Raw genomic sequence first — 18802 nt, 5'->3', positions numbered from 1 at the left:
TCATCTGTCAATGAAAATAAAACCTGCTTCCTTTCAAAACCCAAGTCACAACCAGATGTTTATTCAACAATTGCACTGTAAAATAATCCATTCGAATCAGGCCAAAAGCCTGTTTTATATTACTCCACCAATGTCACAAAGACATGAAATCAGCATGAGACATGAAAAACCACTGGGCATTAAAACCAGCTTAAATTTTACAGGTTTATTATAGTATCTTCTCCAACTCTTTGACTGCCCCAAAAACCTTAAAACTGTGTACAACTAACTAAAATACAAACTTTGGAAATTTGTCTATGTGGAAAATTCAGAGACACATTGAGACATAAAAAGGACAGTCTGATTGGTTACGCCCGGTCAATATGAAACCAGCATCCGAATTTGCCCCAAAGACCCTAACAGACATATACAGGAAAACGATCTCATGGTCAAAAGTCTTAGATGGTTCTGTGTGACTAATTATTTCATGAGACTAAGGCCCGGTTTCACAGACAGGATTTAGATTAAGCCAGGAGTAATCCATAGTTAAATTAGGACATTTAAGTAGCTTTTATAAATGTGCCTTAGAAAAAAATATTACTGATGTGCATCTCAAGACAAAACAATGGCACTGACATATTTTAAGATACATCAGTGCAAGTTGCTTTCAGTTATAACAGCTCAAACATGCATTTTAGGCTTAAGCCTTGTCTGTGAAACCAGGCAAAAGGGACGCAGGCATCGACTTAACCCATCACTTGAGTCTTAAACCAAGAGCTTCCCATGCATTGAATTTTCATAATTTTGACATCACAAACAGCATTTCATGGAGTATATTACTGAACATTAAATCATTTTAATTCGTACATGAAAAATGAGCACTCAAGAGAAACCGTATGACATTTATATAAACCAAAACAAATGGTTTGTTTATAGATCAAAAAATGTGTCTTTTGCCCTTAAGAAAACAGTCTTGTGTAAAAGCCAAAAGAATAATTGTCTCAACAAAGGCAAAAAAAAAAAACGCAAAGGCATCTCCACATTAACTGACTGTATTTGAATGAAGTATATTTTGAATACGGATACGTACTTTCTTCCAAAACACCTTTAATGTTACATGCATTGGACATTGTTCTTCCACATGATGTGCATTTAAAAACAAACCTTATGTGACTGTCTGTTTATCAGATAACTGAACATTTATATTGATGAGAGCTCTGTTGGACAGCCCTGCGAGCTCTTTGTCCTGGTCCATCCTTGTGAAGGTTCAACGCACTAATACTGGGAGTCTCTGAGTCTGTTTCAGTGTTGGTCCATGTCCCCATGTCTCTTTGCACCAGTCCAAGCGTGGTGGAGGGTTGTATCTGTTGTGATTCTGAAATCGCCACGGTGGTTCTATCCAATGGTGATACCAAAGCCACACTGAAACTTGTTCTTGCGGTGGTTAAGGAAGGCGCCTAGAGCTAATGATAGAGGAAGGGGAAGCAGCTTCTTTTCCAGCGTCGCTCCCACCACCCAATTGCTATCTAAAGAACCTGAAGAACAAGGTTGAAGAGGATAGGCAAGTTTAACAGTAGAACAAAACTGGAATATTCATGGAATAATTAGGGCTGCACGATATATATATATATATATATAAAAATACACACATATACACGAGCAATATCACACAAGTAGCCTTGCAATATCGCTCTATATCAGCACAGCTGTGATTCGGCCGTAGGCAATCACTGCCATGCTGCCAAGTTGACAGTTTAACAGCCAAGCCCAAGCCTGTTACGAATTCTAAAACTAGCAACGAAGCAACACTGAGTTGCTTTATTGAAGCTTATTGTATTTTGTATAGTAGAGTATTATAAGAGACTTAGTGAGTTTTTACTGCTTTGCTTTACCTGCTTTTATTCATAATCACAAAATCAGTTTGAATGTCCACTGAGGAAAGCAATATCTTTGACCTTTGAACAGTTAAGGGGATTTCCCATGACAGCACTAGGCAAAGACTTTGTAAGTCTTATAAGGTGTTGTTTAAAGTAAAAACAACATCCTTGTTTACAACCTTTTTCAGTCCTTTTCAATACAAAAGTCGTTGCTACGGACTCACTCATAAAGACAGTCTTTGTTGCAATCTAATGGCACACAAAATCAGAAAAAACTCTTAAAACTACCTTCCGTCACACAACAATATTAGGATTTGTAAAATTATGGTGGGTTTGCTCGTCCGCCATGACACTTGCTGTGAGAAATGCTGCAAGTGGAGTGAACCAAACGGTGAAATGGTTTCCATGTGATACTGGTAGAATATCGCATGGCCAGAAATGGCTCTCAGCCAATCATATTTGAGAACCAGAACTCTTTTGAAACCGTTCAAGAAAAGCCTTCCAATACCTTTAAACAGCAGATTTGCTTTGGGTACATCCAACTGATAACCAAACGACATGCTTGTGTCCTGCATCCGTGTGCTAGCCTCAAATTCCACCCCAACCTGGAGCTGTGGGAGGTTTTCAGATTCAGAAAAGTGAGTTTAACAGACAACGGGTCTTATCTTGAGTAACAGATCTGTCATTTAATTCAACTATATATGAAGTACCTGGTCATTGGCTTTGTGGTAGTATGACGCATGTGCACCAGCTCCTCCAACAGTCAACGTGGCGACATAGTTACTACCTGAGGATGAAAAGGTAGCAGGTCCAATTAGTACATTTAATCAAATTATGATTTTTGCCAGACCCTGAATAAAATGTGATAAAGAATGATCTGGAAATGATTACCTGTGTACCTGCCCACTAATGATGTGACAGTGCCCTCCTCTCCTGGTCTCTTGTGATAGACCAGCTCACCCCCCAATACCAAAGCAGGAGACAAGGACTGGAGGTAGTGCGCAACGATGATACCTATCAGACGAAACATGAATGTGAACGTGAGCTCCTACTAGGGCTGGGCGTTATGATGATATATATATTGTTACCACAGTATAAAAAGTCTATCCTTAAAGATTTTGCCATGTTGTGCATATCGCGGTATGTAAATATACAGCACTATCAACACTTCAGAATGATGAAATGTATGAATAAGAAAATAAAGAACGCACACACCCAAAGTGTGTGCACGGAAAGCACCCCTCTCAGCGGGCGATGGCAAATTTGGGACGTGTTTGATGTTAAAAAGTGTTAAGCACAATAAGCAGTGAAAAAGAACTCAATGCGGTGCACGCGCCGACTGACACAGTGGTAAGCGCGTGTACAGAAAGCCGCGTCTCTCAGCATGCAATCGGGAATTCAGTTCTGTTTCACGTTTTATTGCGCTTGAATGGTCGAATAAACACGCAATTATGTCACATTGCCCATCGTGTGGAGTATTCATGTAAACACTACCAGTTTTGTCTCAAGTGAAAGTAAAGGGATCGTCATTAAAGGGATAGTTCACCCAAAAATTAAAATTTTGTAATCATTTACACACCCTCATGTTGTTCCAAACCTGTTTGAGTTTCTTTCTTCTGTTGAACACAAAAAAAGGTATTTTAAAGAATGTTGGTAACCCGACAGTTGACAGTAGCCATTGACTTCCATTGTATTGTATTTTTTTCCTACTATGGAAGTCAATGGCTACTGTCAACTGTTTGGTTCCCAACATTCTTCAAAATATCTTCTTTTGTGTTCAGCAAAAGAAAGAAACTCATACAGGTCTGGAACAACATGAGGGTGAGTAAGTGATGACAATTTTATTTTTTGTGTGAACTATCCCTTTAATGTGAAGCAAACAAAAGAGAAAATAACTTACTGTTCTTAACTGAATAGTTTTGTTTTTAGCTTTAATAAGAATACATTTATATTTAATTCATACAGTGAAGACTATGCAATATCTTATTTTTATATTAGATTATTAAATTAAGTTTTTTATTTAAACTACATGTTAAATAAACCTATTACCATCACATGAATAAATTACATTTTAAAAAAAATTTGTAATAATAATATTTCACAATATTACAGTTTTTTTTTTAAATCAAATAAACGCAGTGTCAGTGAGCATAAGAGACTTAAAAAAAAAAGTAAAAATTTATATATAAGATATATATATATATATATATATCTCTTTTTATTTCATTTTTTATCTTTCAGACCCAACATTTTTAGCGGTAGTGTGTATTACGATAATAGCGTAAAAAAATGTATAGATTTTTATATAGTAATTTTTGGAGCTTGACAGTCATGGTCAATAGCAAATGCAAGTTTGTTACCAGATCCAACAAGAACATCTGGGTTGCCAAGGGTAACAGCAGCTGTGAAGTCATCGCCACGGTATTCTGCATCACATTGCCAGTTTACAAACTTGTGTTGCTGTGTCTGTAACCCATCATTTAGTCAGGCAATTAATAACAGAACACTATGCAGCACTGATTTTCTGAACAAGTTTAAAAAATAGAATTTAAGATTCATTAGGCCATCTAAATTCTTAAAGCTCAAGAAAGAATACAATTCTTCTCACAAAATTATAGGATTTTTTTTTTCACAGTAAGTCTTAATCAGATCTACTGGACCATAATTTGTTCTATTTCCTTAAAATTCTGAGTGCAACCAGCGAACAATGACTGCAAAGCTGTACATACCTGAATGGCCAATTTAGAGCGAACATTGTTGGTCAGCTGATGGATGATCTGTGCGTTTAGACTGCCTGTGTTGTCCATGTCACCTACCATAACTGGAAAAGACTGAGGGGGGCAGACAAAAAAAAAAAGTGTGAACATCAGTCTACTACTCTTTTCATTCTGAAACAATAATGGTGTAGCAAGTTGACAGAAAATCAAAAATCAAATTTCTATCAGCTCAAATGCAACTAAGACGCTCACCTCTGCAGGTCCTGTTTGTTTGCTGCCCACATATGTGGCTCCAAATCTGTAACCCGAGTCGCCCAAGGTGCTTAGAGTAATTGTGTGACTAACCTGAGGAAGCAAATTAAGATGTTATACACTATCAGTCAAAAGTATGGAATGATTTTTAGAAACAAGTCTCTTATGCTCTCAAAGGCTACATTTATTTGATCAAAAATACAGTAAAAACAGTAATATTATGAAATATAAAAATTTAAAAGAACCGTTTTCTATTTTTATATATTTTATAAAATATATTTTTTAATAAATTATTTTATGAATTTTCAGCATCATTACTCCAGTCTTCATCAGACATGATCCTTCAGAAATTGGTGCTCATTTATTTTTAATGAATCTTATTATTATTACTTAATGTTGAAAAAACAAAATTATGCTTTACATCTTTGTGGAAACAACGATAAATGTTTTCAGCATTCTTTGATGAATAGAAAGTTTAATGAACAGCATTTATTTAAAACAGAAATATTTTGAAGCATTCTAAATGTCTTTTCACTTTGATCAATTTAATTTATCTTAATTTTAATTAATAAACATTTGAATGGTAGGCATCACAATTTCCTCAAAAATATTAAGCAAAAAGGATCATGACACTGAAGACTGTAGAAATGGCTGCTGAAAATTCAGCTTTGCAGTCACCAGAATAAATTACATTTAATTTTTTTATATATATATATATATATATATATATATATATATATATATATATATATATATATATATATTAGTATAGTATAGAAAATGGTTCATTTAAATTGTTTGAATATTTCAAAACATTACTGTTCTCAATGTATTTTTGACCAAATTAATACAGCCTTGGTGAGCATAAGATACTTTAAAAACTTTAACAATTCTTAATTATTCCAAACTTTTGGCTATGTATATATGTTGTTGTCCTTTGATCTTTTAATTCTAAGAAGAACAAATAAATTATTCAAGAGCTTGCAAATCCCATTCACACTGTGGTGACTGACCTGGAAGTGATTGCTCAAGCCCTTGTTGACAACCAGGCGTACCCCCTCCATCTGCACAGGGAAGAGCTCTGAGAAGCAGACGAAAAGACTAAGTAAACAGAACATAGATTGTGGGACCACAGGAGCAATGCAAGCAAATGAGCCTTAGACAAACCTTTGCATTTGCGATGACATTCTTCAAATGTGCCGGGGTTGGGGCGAGAGGCCTCTGCATCTGTCCCGGGCTGCCCTAGTGTGCCTGAGGAGGATGGGACTGCAGACACTGGGGGCATAGTGAAACCTGGTGGTACCGTCACTAGACCTGGGGCACTGCCACCCCCTGAGGCCGGAGGAGGGTTTGGGGAGCTGGCAGCCAACACACTGCCCATGCTGAAGGACAAGTCAACAGTATGATAACATTGAAATAACATTAAATGTTATAACACTCTCATTAACTTCAGGATGATCTACTTCCACTGACAACAATCATAGGGCAAAAGGTCACGTTTCTACAATCGAAGGAATACCGACAATAAACAACATAGTTCTGCTTCTAACAACAGCCAACTGAAAACCTTGATCTCTCCAGGTTTAGACAACCAGCGAGTAACGTTAGTCAGCTGCGACTCACTAAATATGAACACCAATTCTGTGTGCACAGCAACGACTAGAATCTGGCTCACTAGAGAAAAGTAGTGCACTAGCATGTGGAGCTTCATTCACGTCTCATTGGCTAAATAGCAGGTAAGCTAAGGTTAATGCTAGCTAACTAGCTAACGTGTGAAAAAGAAAGACTGGCACATTTCTAAATGAGACGCGCGAAAGAAGCTGTATTATGCTAGCTGGACAGTCGTTTCTATCAACACATGACAGACTAATTATAGCAAGTGTATGACTATAATTTATGTAACTACTTGCAGGCCTCGTGCTATACTCACGTTTAGCAATGCAGTCCAGTTATACGGCTGAGAGGCACCGGTAGGATGACAGAATACGTAACCGACGTCTTGGCCCGCCCATTCCGGCTATATTGATAGATCATTGGATAAAAGACACCACAACTGTCTGATGATTGGCTACTGAATATGGCGTCCTAGTGAGGTAATCGGGGAAGGAAATACGACGGTTCGTGGCGTGTATTCTACACTCCTCTAAAGTTACACTTCAAGGGTGAAGGCTCCCTCAACATGAGGCTGTGCATTTGCATTTTATTCATGCATGTTTTTTGTTGTAAACATTGAAATTAAAAATAGACGACAGGATCTTTACTAGAAAGCAAGTGTATGAGTGGTGTCGTAGGATGCTTTATTACTGCTATCTTTAAAGGGTAACTAAACCCGTTTTTACACCATATATTGTAGAATTAAAACACTTTATACCCAAATGTCAAAAAAGTTACTCGAATCAATGAACAGCACTAATAAAGCACCATTCTTACATATCATTAACTAAAAAAAGTTGGTTTAGGGTTTAGTTACCCTTTAATAACTTCCATTCAGATTTTAAACCGTTTACATTACAAAAAAAAAAAAAGAAGTTTTTAATATATTATTATTTTATTCCAATGAATGTTCATTTTATATAAAGTAATGAAAATGTTTTTATATGGTTTTTATGTTTTATCCTCAAAAGTGTTCTAGTGATACTGAATTAAATTGATGCACTCTCTTTGATTTTAAACATTGAGAATGTTCCTCCTTCATACATTCAAATACATTTAATGTATTTACATTAAAATATTTTAATCATGAAAGTTCATTTCTCTACAATGAAAGACTAATAAATCCTGCACAAAAAACAAAGCTTTGCCTATAATATTGCTTTTGACGCCAACAAGATTTCTAACTCTAACTATTGTTCTTACTTTTTCCCCCACCACAGCACAAAATTAGTTTTCCAAAGTGTGATATTAGAACTTACCGTACATGGCCTCCTCAGGCAGGGGCTAATATTGATCTTTCACAGAATTGGCTTTTCTTTAGCCTCCCAAAGAGGCTGAAGTGCTTAAGAGATTAATGTCTGAGAGTTTCTTCCATTTCAGCCAAAGAGCCCCACCGTGCTGTTTGTGTTGTAATTGGCAACTTGTTCACTTTTCTAAAACTTGCCTTGTTTGGTTGTTCAGTTTGTTGGTATTGTGTGGGCTGAGCCATGTGGCATTTTCCATTCTGTTCAGTGGTTCTAAACGTTTTATAACGTTAATCTCAAGCTTCACTGAACAAGATATAAATTAAAGCGTGCATGTGGTTACACTACATCATGTAGTGTAACTTTTTTTTAAATGTGTGACTCTAAAAACAATTTTAACATTATAAATGCTTGTGTGAAAAACTTGGCTTATTTGCCTTATTTTAAATAATCCATGTAGATTAAGAAGAAATGTGATAGAATGCAGCCATTTATACAAGCGAGCTGTGAATTTATCTGGTGGTGGTGAGATTCAAGGCACATAATAGAAAATAGCTTATATCCACATCGACCTAAAACAAGGTTGAAAAAACATGGAAATTATAGGAAACAAGAGTTCAAGCATACTTGCCTATACTATAAAAATAATTAATAAGCATATTTATTCAGTACCAATACCAATTAGGTCACTCATATGACAAAATTATAGTTTCCTTGATTTAAGGTATTTAGAAAAGAATACAAACATCTGGAGAATATGCTGGACTTTATTTTGTTTAAAAGAGAAGGGACAGAATAGGCTGGCATTGACATTTGGAGCAAAAAGCTTTGGCCATCATCCCATAAATCCTCGCAGTAAAACATACATCTACGTAATACAACACATGGCAGAGAGCACAATTCAACACGTACAACAGGGGACAAAAGTGTACACTTCAAGAGCTACCAACTTTATTACAGCTGCCATTTCATCTCAGCATGTGTGCTGATATGTTGTAAAAGACATTACTTCGTTTATTTCTGTGCATTAGACACCATCGGGGAAAGACTGAATCTGATCAATCGCATTACATTGTTTCAATGAAATAAAACCTGACTGTTTCATCTGGGGAAAATGAACAACCTAAACTGTCTGTCAGTTTAAAAAAAAAATGCAGGCTAAACTGTTGAAATTAAAAGTCCTGCCTTACCAAACATCTGAGCTGGGATACCTGGTTGTCAGACACAAGCAAATCTATTGCTCACCCAGCCAATGCTGAGGTAGGTACTGTTCACTACCAACAAACCGGTGGGTCAAATAGAGAACAAGTGATTATGGGTTTGAGGTATTAGACAAGTCTAAATCTAGCTGGTAACAATTTCTTCCACTAACAATCCTGACCAAAGCAGATTTTTTTTTTGCACTGCACACCTAGAGCACTCCCTCCTACCCAGAGGAAGTATATAGATTAAGGCACTTCGAGAGATAGAGATGGCTGAAGTCAGAGTGAAAATGCAGAGACTGAATTAAAAAAAAAAAAAAAGTGTTGGATGCTTTCAAAAACTTTTGGGAAAGATGACACGGTGATGAGACAAGTTAGCCAAAGAAAAAGTCTGTTTGCATTTGAAAGCACAAGCCTCTCTCAAGATATTTACACACACAAGGCTGTAAACAACCAACAGAAAACCATTATGAATGTGTCAAACCTCCCTAGTTTTCCCTGATCAACTGTAAAGCTCTAAGTAAAACTCATCATATAATGCGCAAAAACCTTTAACATTATGCGATGGATAGATAGCACTAAATGTACTCCGAGTAAAGCTTGGGAATTTGTTTTTGGCACCAACTCCTTCCAGTATTTTCTATTTTTATTGTTCTGGTAAATAAAAGAGGGGGCAAAATCCTTATGAACAGCAGTTACGGATGGTAAATGGTCTTTGCCAATGCTCTGGGTCCAAAGAACAGTGGTTTATTGTGCTTCAAATGGAAAAAGGGTAAGCTGCCTCAGTGAGTCCATAGAGAACAAGCCTAATGACTGTATACCGGCCCCTAAACTTGTGGCAGCTGATCACATTTTACCAATGGCAGTTCCAGACCACTGAAGCATTTGGTGAGAAAATAAACTACAACAAAAAAACAAACAAAGTCATCTTTGCGTCTGTCTTCAGTAGAAATTGTGCAGAATGCCAAGCATTGGTCCCTTTATTCTCCTGAAAGAAAGGGAGATATTGGTATGTCTGAATAGTCACATCTGTATAAACAAGTTGAAGTGCTTCAGATCAGGTCATTGAGAACATGGCCTTCTTACCAGTAAGGGTTAATTAAGCTCGCCTGCTTTGTGAGCAGCCTCCTCCTCATCAGGGTTCAGGGAGTGAAACTCTGCCACATACAGGCTCTTATCAATGCTGCTGGGTATGGGCTTTATGTCAGTCATCAGCTGGTCCTCAATGCCCTTTAGATTGAAACGATCTTCTGAGGTGATCAGGTTAATGGCCAGACCCAGGTGACCGTACCTACCTGAGAACAGAGAGAGAAAACTCAATTCAATTAACATACAGATTGACAAAAAACAAAAAACAAATGATAAATGGAAACCCTACAATAATAATCAGTTAACTTCTGATGATGTTGGTTACCTGATCGACCAATACGGTGCAAGTACGTCTCTGCATTTTTGGGGAAGTCAAAGTTGATGACTACATTGACAGCCTGGATGTCAATTCCTCTTGTGAAAAGATCTGTGACAGGTAAAACACCACCAAAAATGTTTCAGAAACATTTAGGAAAATCCCTTAAAAACAGGAAGAGTGCTGCGAATGTGGCTATCCATACCTGTGCAGACCAGGTTTCTACACAGTCCGTTTCTGAAGTCATGGAACACACGATTTCTGTATTCCTGTGATAATAGAAAATAATTTAGGAAAACAAGAACACACTAATTTTCACAAGTTTGGAGTCTGTACTGTTTTGAAAAGTTCCTTATGCTCAGCAAGATCAAATACATTTTTGAAATATTTCAAATTAAAATAAAGTTTCTAAATTTCTTTAATTTAAAATGTAATTTTAAAATATTACTCCATTATTCAGTGTCACATGATAGATTCTAATATGCTGATTTGGTACGCAAGAATCATTTCTTAATATCATTGTTGAAAACTATTGTGTTGCTAAGTATTTTTGTGGAAACCAACCATTATAAAAAAAATTCAGGGATAGAAAGTTCAAAAGAACAGCAATCTTTTGAAATGTAAAATCTTTTTAACAATATACATGTCTTTATGGTCACTATCGTTTCAATGCATCCTTACTGAAAAAAAAAAAAAAAATTCTTAACAACAACTTTTGAATTATGTAGCTGCCTTCTGAAGCTGACCTGCATCATCTTGGCATGGATGTAAAAGCAAGAATAGCCAAGCTGTGTGATCTTCTTGGCAAGGAGTTCCACCCTTTGAGTGGAGTTACAGAAGATGATGGACTGGTTGATTTGGAGCTAGGAAAAAGTGATATCAAATAAATAGAATTAAAAGAGAGAAAATGAAACGACTTTTTCCCTAAGTGAGAACAATTCATTCAAAAAGGCTTTAAGATAATACAGTTACTCAAATGTAGTATGCCAAAGAAGCTTTGGAGTAATACAAAAGGAAAATTAGCAAAATGCCAGTTGAATCTAGAGCAGATGTTGGAGGGAATGTCTGCTTACCCTTGAGAACAGTGTGTTGAGACAGTGCACTTTCTGTCTTTCTGTCACATAGGCATAGTACTGAGTGATGCCTTTCAATGTCAGCTCATCCATCAGATTGATTTCATATGGCTTCTGAAGGTGTTTGGACTACACAACGGGACAGAGTCATTAGCATGATTAAGTAAATTTATGAGACAATCTGAATATAGTGTAAAATGTTTTACACATTAAAAGACATTCGGCTTATTATAAAAACGGTATCTCTCACCATAAATTTCTGCACACTGGTGGGGAAAGTGGCAGAATAGAGAAGAATCTGACGGTTTTTGGGCAGGAAGCTGATGATGTCCTCAATAAGCACCACAAAGTCTTGAGAAAGCAACTTGTCAGCCTGTGAAGAACGAATCGGATATTATGAACTCATTGAACTTATGATTCATTTAGAGAGGATGCTTAGTTGGAAATTAACTCTTTTTGCATTATTTTTCTCACCTCATCCATCACAACCATCTGAGCTTTGTCAACCTTGGCCACACCTTTCTTTATCAAGTCAAGGATTCTTCCTGGGGTAGCTATTATAACATGTACTAAGGAGAAAAGATATTAAGGTTAACAGAAGGAGAAAGAGGGATTGTATTTAAATTATTTTAAATACTTTAAAAAAAAACTGCCATGATGACTATGCCCCATATGTAGTTTCAATCCTGGTCCTGGGGACCCAACGGTCTGCTCATTTAGCATGTCTCCCTTTTTTAACACACCTGATTCAGATCATCAGTTCATTAGGAAAGAGATCCATAAACTGAACTGAGTTCAGTGTCAGATAACTGAGACATACAAAATGTGCAGAGCGGTGGGTGACCAGGATTGAAAACCACATTATAAAGGGGTGTCCAATCCTGCAACTGGAGGGCCACTGTCCTGCAGATTTTAGGTCCAATTTAATTAAACACACCTAAACCAACTAATCAAAGGATGTTTCTCAATTCCAAGAACATCGAGTATTTGCGATCTTGCAGCGGGAACGAGAAGTTTAAAGCTTACAGGCTTCCGTACATACATCAACGGTTCGATTCTCTTAAGTTTGCATTGGATGCATCCTCTATATCAGTGGTTTTCAAACTGTGGGTCACACAGTGAGAAAAGGTGGGTCGCACAAAGGCACTTAGCTGCAGCTAAATTTACGTTACGATGAGTGAAACAAAACCAGTCCGATTAATGACCAAACGACTCTTAAGTGAGTTTTAGCACCCGCCAAAGTGAAATTTTGTCCCGCCAAAGTCTTTTTTGATCGGTGAGTAATGTAGATGAACTGCTGCGCTTGTGACAGAGTCACAATACATGTTTAACTGAAAGAACGAGCAGAGAGAGAGACTCGGTCGCGCGCGCGTACTCTCTCTCTTCGGAGCCAGGTGAAAGTGTAAACAAGACTTCACCGTCTCCAAACTAAGCGCTGTCTTGCTCGCTCTCCCTCGCACATATTAATCAAAATAAATCGACACGGTGGTAAAAGGTCGGAAGACCAAAGTTTCATGTGGAGCATTCGGAGATCTTCTCTGAAAAGCGTCCCAGACATTCAGCTGACATAAAACAACAGTTTAATTAAACGAAAAAAACTATCCAGTGATGAAATGTTTTCTGTGTTGACAGAAATCTTGGATGTCCATGTCCTAACTGCTGGGATAATCACACAACGCGCACACGTCCAATTCGCGAAATAATGACTCCTTTGAACGATACATTTTAATGAAAGGTTAAAACAACTGATCTTTCCAACAGTGAACTGAATCGTCTGAATCGGTGTATAATCAGTAACACTTTACAATAAGGTTCTATTTATTACATAAATTACATTAAAAGTACAGTTTGCTTACTCAAGCTTAAGCTTTAAAATAAATAAAACCCCTTGTTTTTTTTGAAAAGCATATGACTACATTTTTCCACACAGTGCTATCAAGAATCGATAAGAGAATCGTTAAAGAATCGGATCGATAATCAGAATCGTCAGTGGCATTATTATTCTTGATAAAATCTTATTTCCCATCCCTATGTGAAGATGGTAAAATTATAATCAAACATTAAAGAACATGCATGTTTTTTTTGTTTTTTTTTAAGAGTTAAAAGTTTAAAATATTTTGCTAACATGAGGTCTTGTCACTGTCAGTCTTTTTACATCAGTGCAAAACTATAGGGTATGCAGATTAAGACCATCAGCATGCATTGATTAATCCCATGGCATGTAGCAAAAAAAAAAGAAAAGGTGCGACCAAATCATGCTGGTGCGACCAACTGAGAAAGTTGGTAGCACTAGTGCAAGTGGGTCTTGAGATTGATTATACTTGTCTAGGTGGGTCCTAGAATGAAAACGTTTGGGAACCCCTGCTCTATATGAAGAACAAATCCAGGTACTTCCATGCGTCCTCTTGTATTCGCATTCTCGAGTACTGGAATTTAACTTTGACGATTGATGACATAGTACAAGAACACAAGATCGCTTAAGAACGCACATTGAGAAATGGCCAAGGTCATCAGGAATGCTAGAAACTAGAGATGCACCGATTGATCAGCTGGTGACCGGAATTGGCCGATTTTCACGTGATCGGCCATGACCGGTGACCAGCCGGTCAGTCTGACATATGCCGATTTTATGCTGGTCAAATGCACTCGGGCGCCGCATGATTAACCTTTTGAGCGGTACGGTCTCATATATGGTATTTTTATTTCTGTGCCCCTGAGAGTACGGTGCCACATTTAGAATGTTCATTGACGTCGCATAACTGCCAGAGTCAAACTGTGCTTTCGCACGTTAGCTGGCGCTGAGCCAGAGTCGGATGCGTTCAGCGCTGTCATATATCACAACTAAGCAGTGTTTTCAACCTCAATGTTTATTTTAGATTTCAGATATTTAAATACACATAAGCACAAGTAAAACAATACATTTGGAGTTTGTAAAATACACACTGATGTCTGTGGAAGCAGCAATAACAATCTATTCAAATATAATTTGCCGACATGTGTTATTCATATCAGACAAACATAGTGGAAGTAACTATAAAGTTTACTCTATTCTTCTCAGTTCACCGGCCACTTTCTTGCATTTATTTCGGGAGAAACTGATGAATTCACGTGCTGTAAATCCGACTGACAGGAAAATATTGCGGCGCCCATCTCATGTTATAGATCAAGATTATTTATAAAGGTTTTTAAACGACCAAACACACTCACTTGCACGTATTTGAGAATCGGAATATATGATAGGCTAGTTGATGACATGGTAAGCAAGTTTGTGAATATTTTGAATAAAAAAGGAGAAGCGAAATAAAAGCGGCATACAGTATTATTGTGGCTGCGGTGTATCGCGTGACGCGTCGCCATGGAAACATTAAAGGGAACGTTCACCTTGAAAAAACTCACTCTGGGGGTGGGGGTGTCAGTTAGAATATTTTAAACTTACGCGTGAAAGGGTTAAAGAAAAGATCGAAAATAAATATTTGTGTGTGCTGTAAAGTGGTTAGAATTTTTTTTTTATCGGAATCGGCTAAAATCGGTATCAGCAGGTCAAACTCAATGAAAAATCGGAATCGGCCTAGAAAATTGTAATCGGTGCATCTCTACTAGAAACCTACAAGCAAATGTGTGTGGAGGCAGGTTGGAGCTAAACTGCAGGATATGGACCTTCCGGGAACAGGATTGGACAACCCTGCATTATAATGAAGTGCATTTAATTATGAAACTCCTTATGAAACATCATTGCTCTTTAAGGAACAAGGAAGCACAACTTAAGAATTGCTCAAATGTCTGTGGTCTGGCAAGACTTCAGAAAAACAGTTGGTAGGTGTGACATCCCGACAAAACAAGTCATTTAGAGCACCGCCTTTGGGCAAATTTCCAGCTCAAACTGAAGAACTCACTGAACTTTAATGCTCAATGAAGAATTGACCCTAAGATTGCCTGCAAGGCTGCCATTTGTAAGTGTTAATGTAAAGGTTTTTTCTTTTTTTACTTAAATTGTATAACCCTTTCTTTAATTCTCAAATCACAAGCATTTTAAAACTTGAGAAACTCAAAGGATGGTAGAGAAGTCCAATTACCAGTCTCATCAAGACGCATGATGTCATCCCTCAGGTTGGTGCCACCTGTTGTAGCCATAACCTTGACGCCACCAAGGTGCTTGCTCATGTTGATACTTATCTGGCTCACCTGCAGAGCCAACTCACGAGTTGGTACCATTACTAAGGCTAAAATAAAGTTATAAAAAGAAAAATACATTTATACACATACACACACAAGAGTATATAAATGTATATATACAAAAGTTTGGGGTCAGCCAGATTCTTTTGCAAGGATGGCTTAAATTGATCAAAATTGACAGTCATAGACTTTTACATGGCAACAAAAATGCAGTTCAGTTTAAACCATTCATCAAACATTCCTGAAAAAAAAAAAAAAAGTATCAAGGTTTCCATAAAAATATCAGGCAGCACACAACTGTTGTCAACAATGATAAGAAATGTTACTTGAGCAGCAAATCACCATATTAGAATGATTTCTTAAGGATCATGTGACACTGGAGTAATGATGCTGAAAATTCAGCTTTCTATCACCGGAATAAATTACATTTAAAAATATTTTAACTTACAATAATATTATTTCACAATGTTACTGTATTTTTAATCAAATAAATAGAGGCTTTGTGAGCATAAGAGACCTCATACCAACCCCAAACTTTTGATGGCTAGTATATGCAATTAACGTAAAGAATTTTATAAATAATTCATTCAATGCATGTCAAACCTTGAACATGGTCCTTCTTCAGATCAATCCTTTCCAAGAGGGGGATGAGGTAGGCTCCACTTTTACCTGTGCCATTTTTAGCTCGGGCGAGAATGTCCCTCCCTGACAAGACAATGGGAATACTCTCCTCCTACAGAGACAAACAATGAGGGATATAAATATATGGACAAGCTCATTTGACAACCATTCTGTAAGGCATAAGTCAAGCAAATAGACCACAGTTTATGTTCTAACTGTACACAGGTTAGACTACCTGGATAGGGGAAGGCTTCTCCCAGCCCATCTCGAATATACCCATCAGCAGTTCCCTCTTAAGGCAGTAATCTTCAAACTCATTCCCCTTTGTTGCAGTCACATCCTGTCAAAAATAGGGCATACAAATTAAAAAAAACTGGGAAACCAGCAACCCATTCCAATATAACCATCTAATAAGAAACTGGTTTCATTACTTACTGTGGTTTGCACTCTCATGTCTTTCGGTGGAAGTTGCAGGCACTTCTTCCAGTCATCTCCAAACCTAAAAGAAATAGTTCACGAAATGAATTCAACTTTATACAAGACTTAATTATTTTATTCATAAACGGCTCAACTAACATGATTAATATGAGGCATCAATCTCAAAAGGTACCAGACTCTTCAAATTGTATTAAATAAAGACTACCTGATACCGCCACTGCTTCGGGGTATACTGCTTCCTTTCTGGGGCATCACAGGTATTTTTCCTGACTGTGTTGAGGAAGTGAGTGATCCTGACTGGAGGGTCATAGGCTTGGACTGTCCATTCTGTTTGGTCATTTGCATGACTGAAGCAGGGATCTCTGTTCTCGCTGTAGCCATTGTCAGATATTTTCCTCAACGGTTTCAATCAAATTTATCTTTTTGTGTTTTTTTTTGCTACTTTTGAGCTATTTGTCAAACTGTTTTACTGTTACGCTCAATGCGCTTTTGTGTAAACAGTTTCCGGTACGTACAGACCTCTTAAAAAAAAAGAGTGTCTGGCGTATAACAATTATTAATAATAAGCTCTCCCAAAATAGGAGAAAATTATATTTATATGAATAAATATATCACAAGCCTAGAGTCAACGTACAAAACAACTAGCAAACAAGTACTTGTAAAATTCAAGTCTTGCGCAAGGATTTCAAAAATGCAAGTGATCAAATCTATTAATGCCTTTCAAAAGTCACTTTTACGTTATCCCTGAAAAGTGACAAAGTATTCACTTTTAAATCTTTTTTTTTTTTTTTTAACAGCTGGATTGCAGAAATCCTGAAGTACCCTCTGTTTTCCTTTTGGTATCCAAAAAGTATAAAGTATTTACATTCAAAAGCACGAGGCTCAGCTATGGGTTCTAAATGTGCTCTTAAAATTCTAGTATTCTCTTCGTCACAAGGAATTTCAAATTTTGCTCAGTGTCACTTGCTCGTATTTAACCTGCTGAAAAACTCCAACGACACTGAGGGATTTCAAACTGAAAGTCAATGCAGGATTACGAGTCCAAAATTAAGTTAACAGTTCATTAATGTTTCCACTCTTGGCTTCGCGATGTCTCGTTTCTCCTCACTTTACTGTCACAGTTCCTGAACACTTTAGTGGAGGAAATCCTGGAACACCTGCCAAATATGAAAGTTATAAAACAAAATTAGCTTCATATCAATGACAGGCTATTTCTGACATCAAGCAAAGGGTTAGTTTTCGCAGTTTATCTTAAAATACACATGAACAGTTGTGTTCAAATCATATTAAAAAGAACAGAGCATATATAACTTAGTACAGTTCTGCGACAATAATACCTCACTTTCAATACACAAACTGTGTACAAGACACCCGCGTTTAGCTAACAGTTTCAAACACTTGTTAAAAGTGTGTAAACGCCTAGAATTCGTATGCCAATTTGGATTAATAGCACATCTGTTTCAATTTGAATCTGATTTAAGGTCCTTCACTAATTAGCTAAAGGTTTAACGCTAAGCTCTGAAGCTAAAATTGTGCGCGAGCGTCAGGAGTTGTTAGCGGAGCTAACTGAGCTAGCCGACAAGCACCACAAAGGTGGTTTATCGACAAAGTTTTTTTCGTTTCCGATTCAACGAAAGAGTTCGCGAATATAGTTCAAACCATTATATAAGAACAACTCAGCGCAAAACGTTTTTTTTTTCTGGGGACAGAGTGAACTTTGTTTCCTGGGTTGAGAGATCGGTTAACTATATTTAAAACATACTATTAAACAGCATGCTAGCTCAACCTACCAGCGGTACTTTGTTAAGACAGGATAGCTTAGCTAAATGCTAATACGAACGCAAGAGAGAGACGCTGTGCACGTTGGGAAAGATAAATGTCTATTTTTACTAAATTCATGTTTGACTATGTTTACCTCCTAAATTTGAAGGAGTTGAATCTTCGTGGATATGATTAATTCTTCGAATGTTTCTTGAGAAATTATTTGTTGCTGTGGCTTTTGTCTCTTCCGTCTAGAGATTTAACATGGCCGTGCGCTGAATTGATCTCGGAGTACGTAAACGCATCGAAAAAGCGACGTCGACCAATCAGGTGACCGAGTTTGAATTTGGTGGGCGGTACCGTAATCAAATCCACCCACGTACTTCTTATATGGGCACTCTAGTGCC

At 37.2% G+C, this 18802-nt stretch overlaps 2 protein-coding genes across 2 annotated transcripts; both read right to left on the bottom strand.

Annotated features, from left to right (window-relative positions):
- Window positions 1-40: 40 nt before the first annotated feature.
- Window positions 41-7878, bottom strand: tomm40 (translocase of outer mitochondrial membrane 40 homolog (yeast)). Its single transcript, XM_084089735.1, has 11 exons — window positions 7738-7878; window positions 6756-6842; window positions 5993-6207; window positions 5839-5906; window positions 4826-4918; window positions 4586-4687; window positions 4217-4322; window positions 2748-2870; window positions 2567-2643; window positions 2365-2467; window positions 41-1514 (listed from the first exon to the last, which is right to left on the bottom strand). The coding sequence occupies exons 3-11, from the start codon at window positions 6204-6206 to the stop codon at window positions 1375-1377; spliced, it is 1026 nt and encodes a 341-aa protein (XP_083945861.1). The 5' UTR covers window position 6207; window positions 6756-6842; window positions 7738-7878; the 3' UTR covers window positions 41-1374.
- A 593-nt stretch (window positions 7879-8471) lies between these two features.
- Window positions 8472-18701, bottom strand: ddx61 (DEAD (Asp-Glu-Ala-Asp) box helicase 61). The gene is made up of 14 exons (XM_084089731.1): window positions 18550-18701; window positions 16840-17791; window positions 16632-16695; window positions 16432-16536; window positions 16179-16308; window positions 15476-15622; window positions 11877-11971; window positions 11653-11775; window positions 11403-11531; window positions 11076-11192; window positions 10535-10598; window positions 10339-10440; window positions 10011-10219; window positions 8472-9912 (listed from the first exon to the last, which is right to left on the bottom strand). The coding sequence occupies exons 2-13, from the start codon at window positions 17013-17015 to the stop codon at window positions 10020-10022; spliced, it is 1452 nt and encodes a 483-aa protein (XP_083945857.1). The 5' UTR covers window positions 17016-17791; window positions 18550-18701; the 3' UTR covers window positions 8472-9912; window positions 10011-10019.
- Window positions 18702-18802: the final 101 nt, after the last annotated feature.

Source organism: Abramis brama, assembly GCF_963993115.1.
Source record: "Abramis brama genome assembly, chromosome: 17".
NCBI classification, from domain to species: Eukaryota; Metazoa; Chordata; class Actinopteri; order Cypriniformes; family Leuciscidae; genus Abramis; species Abramis brama.
This window is presented reverse-complemented; position numbering and strand designations above follow the sequence as displayed.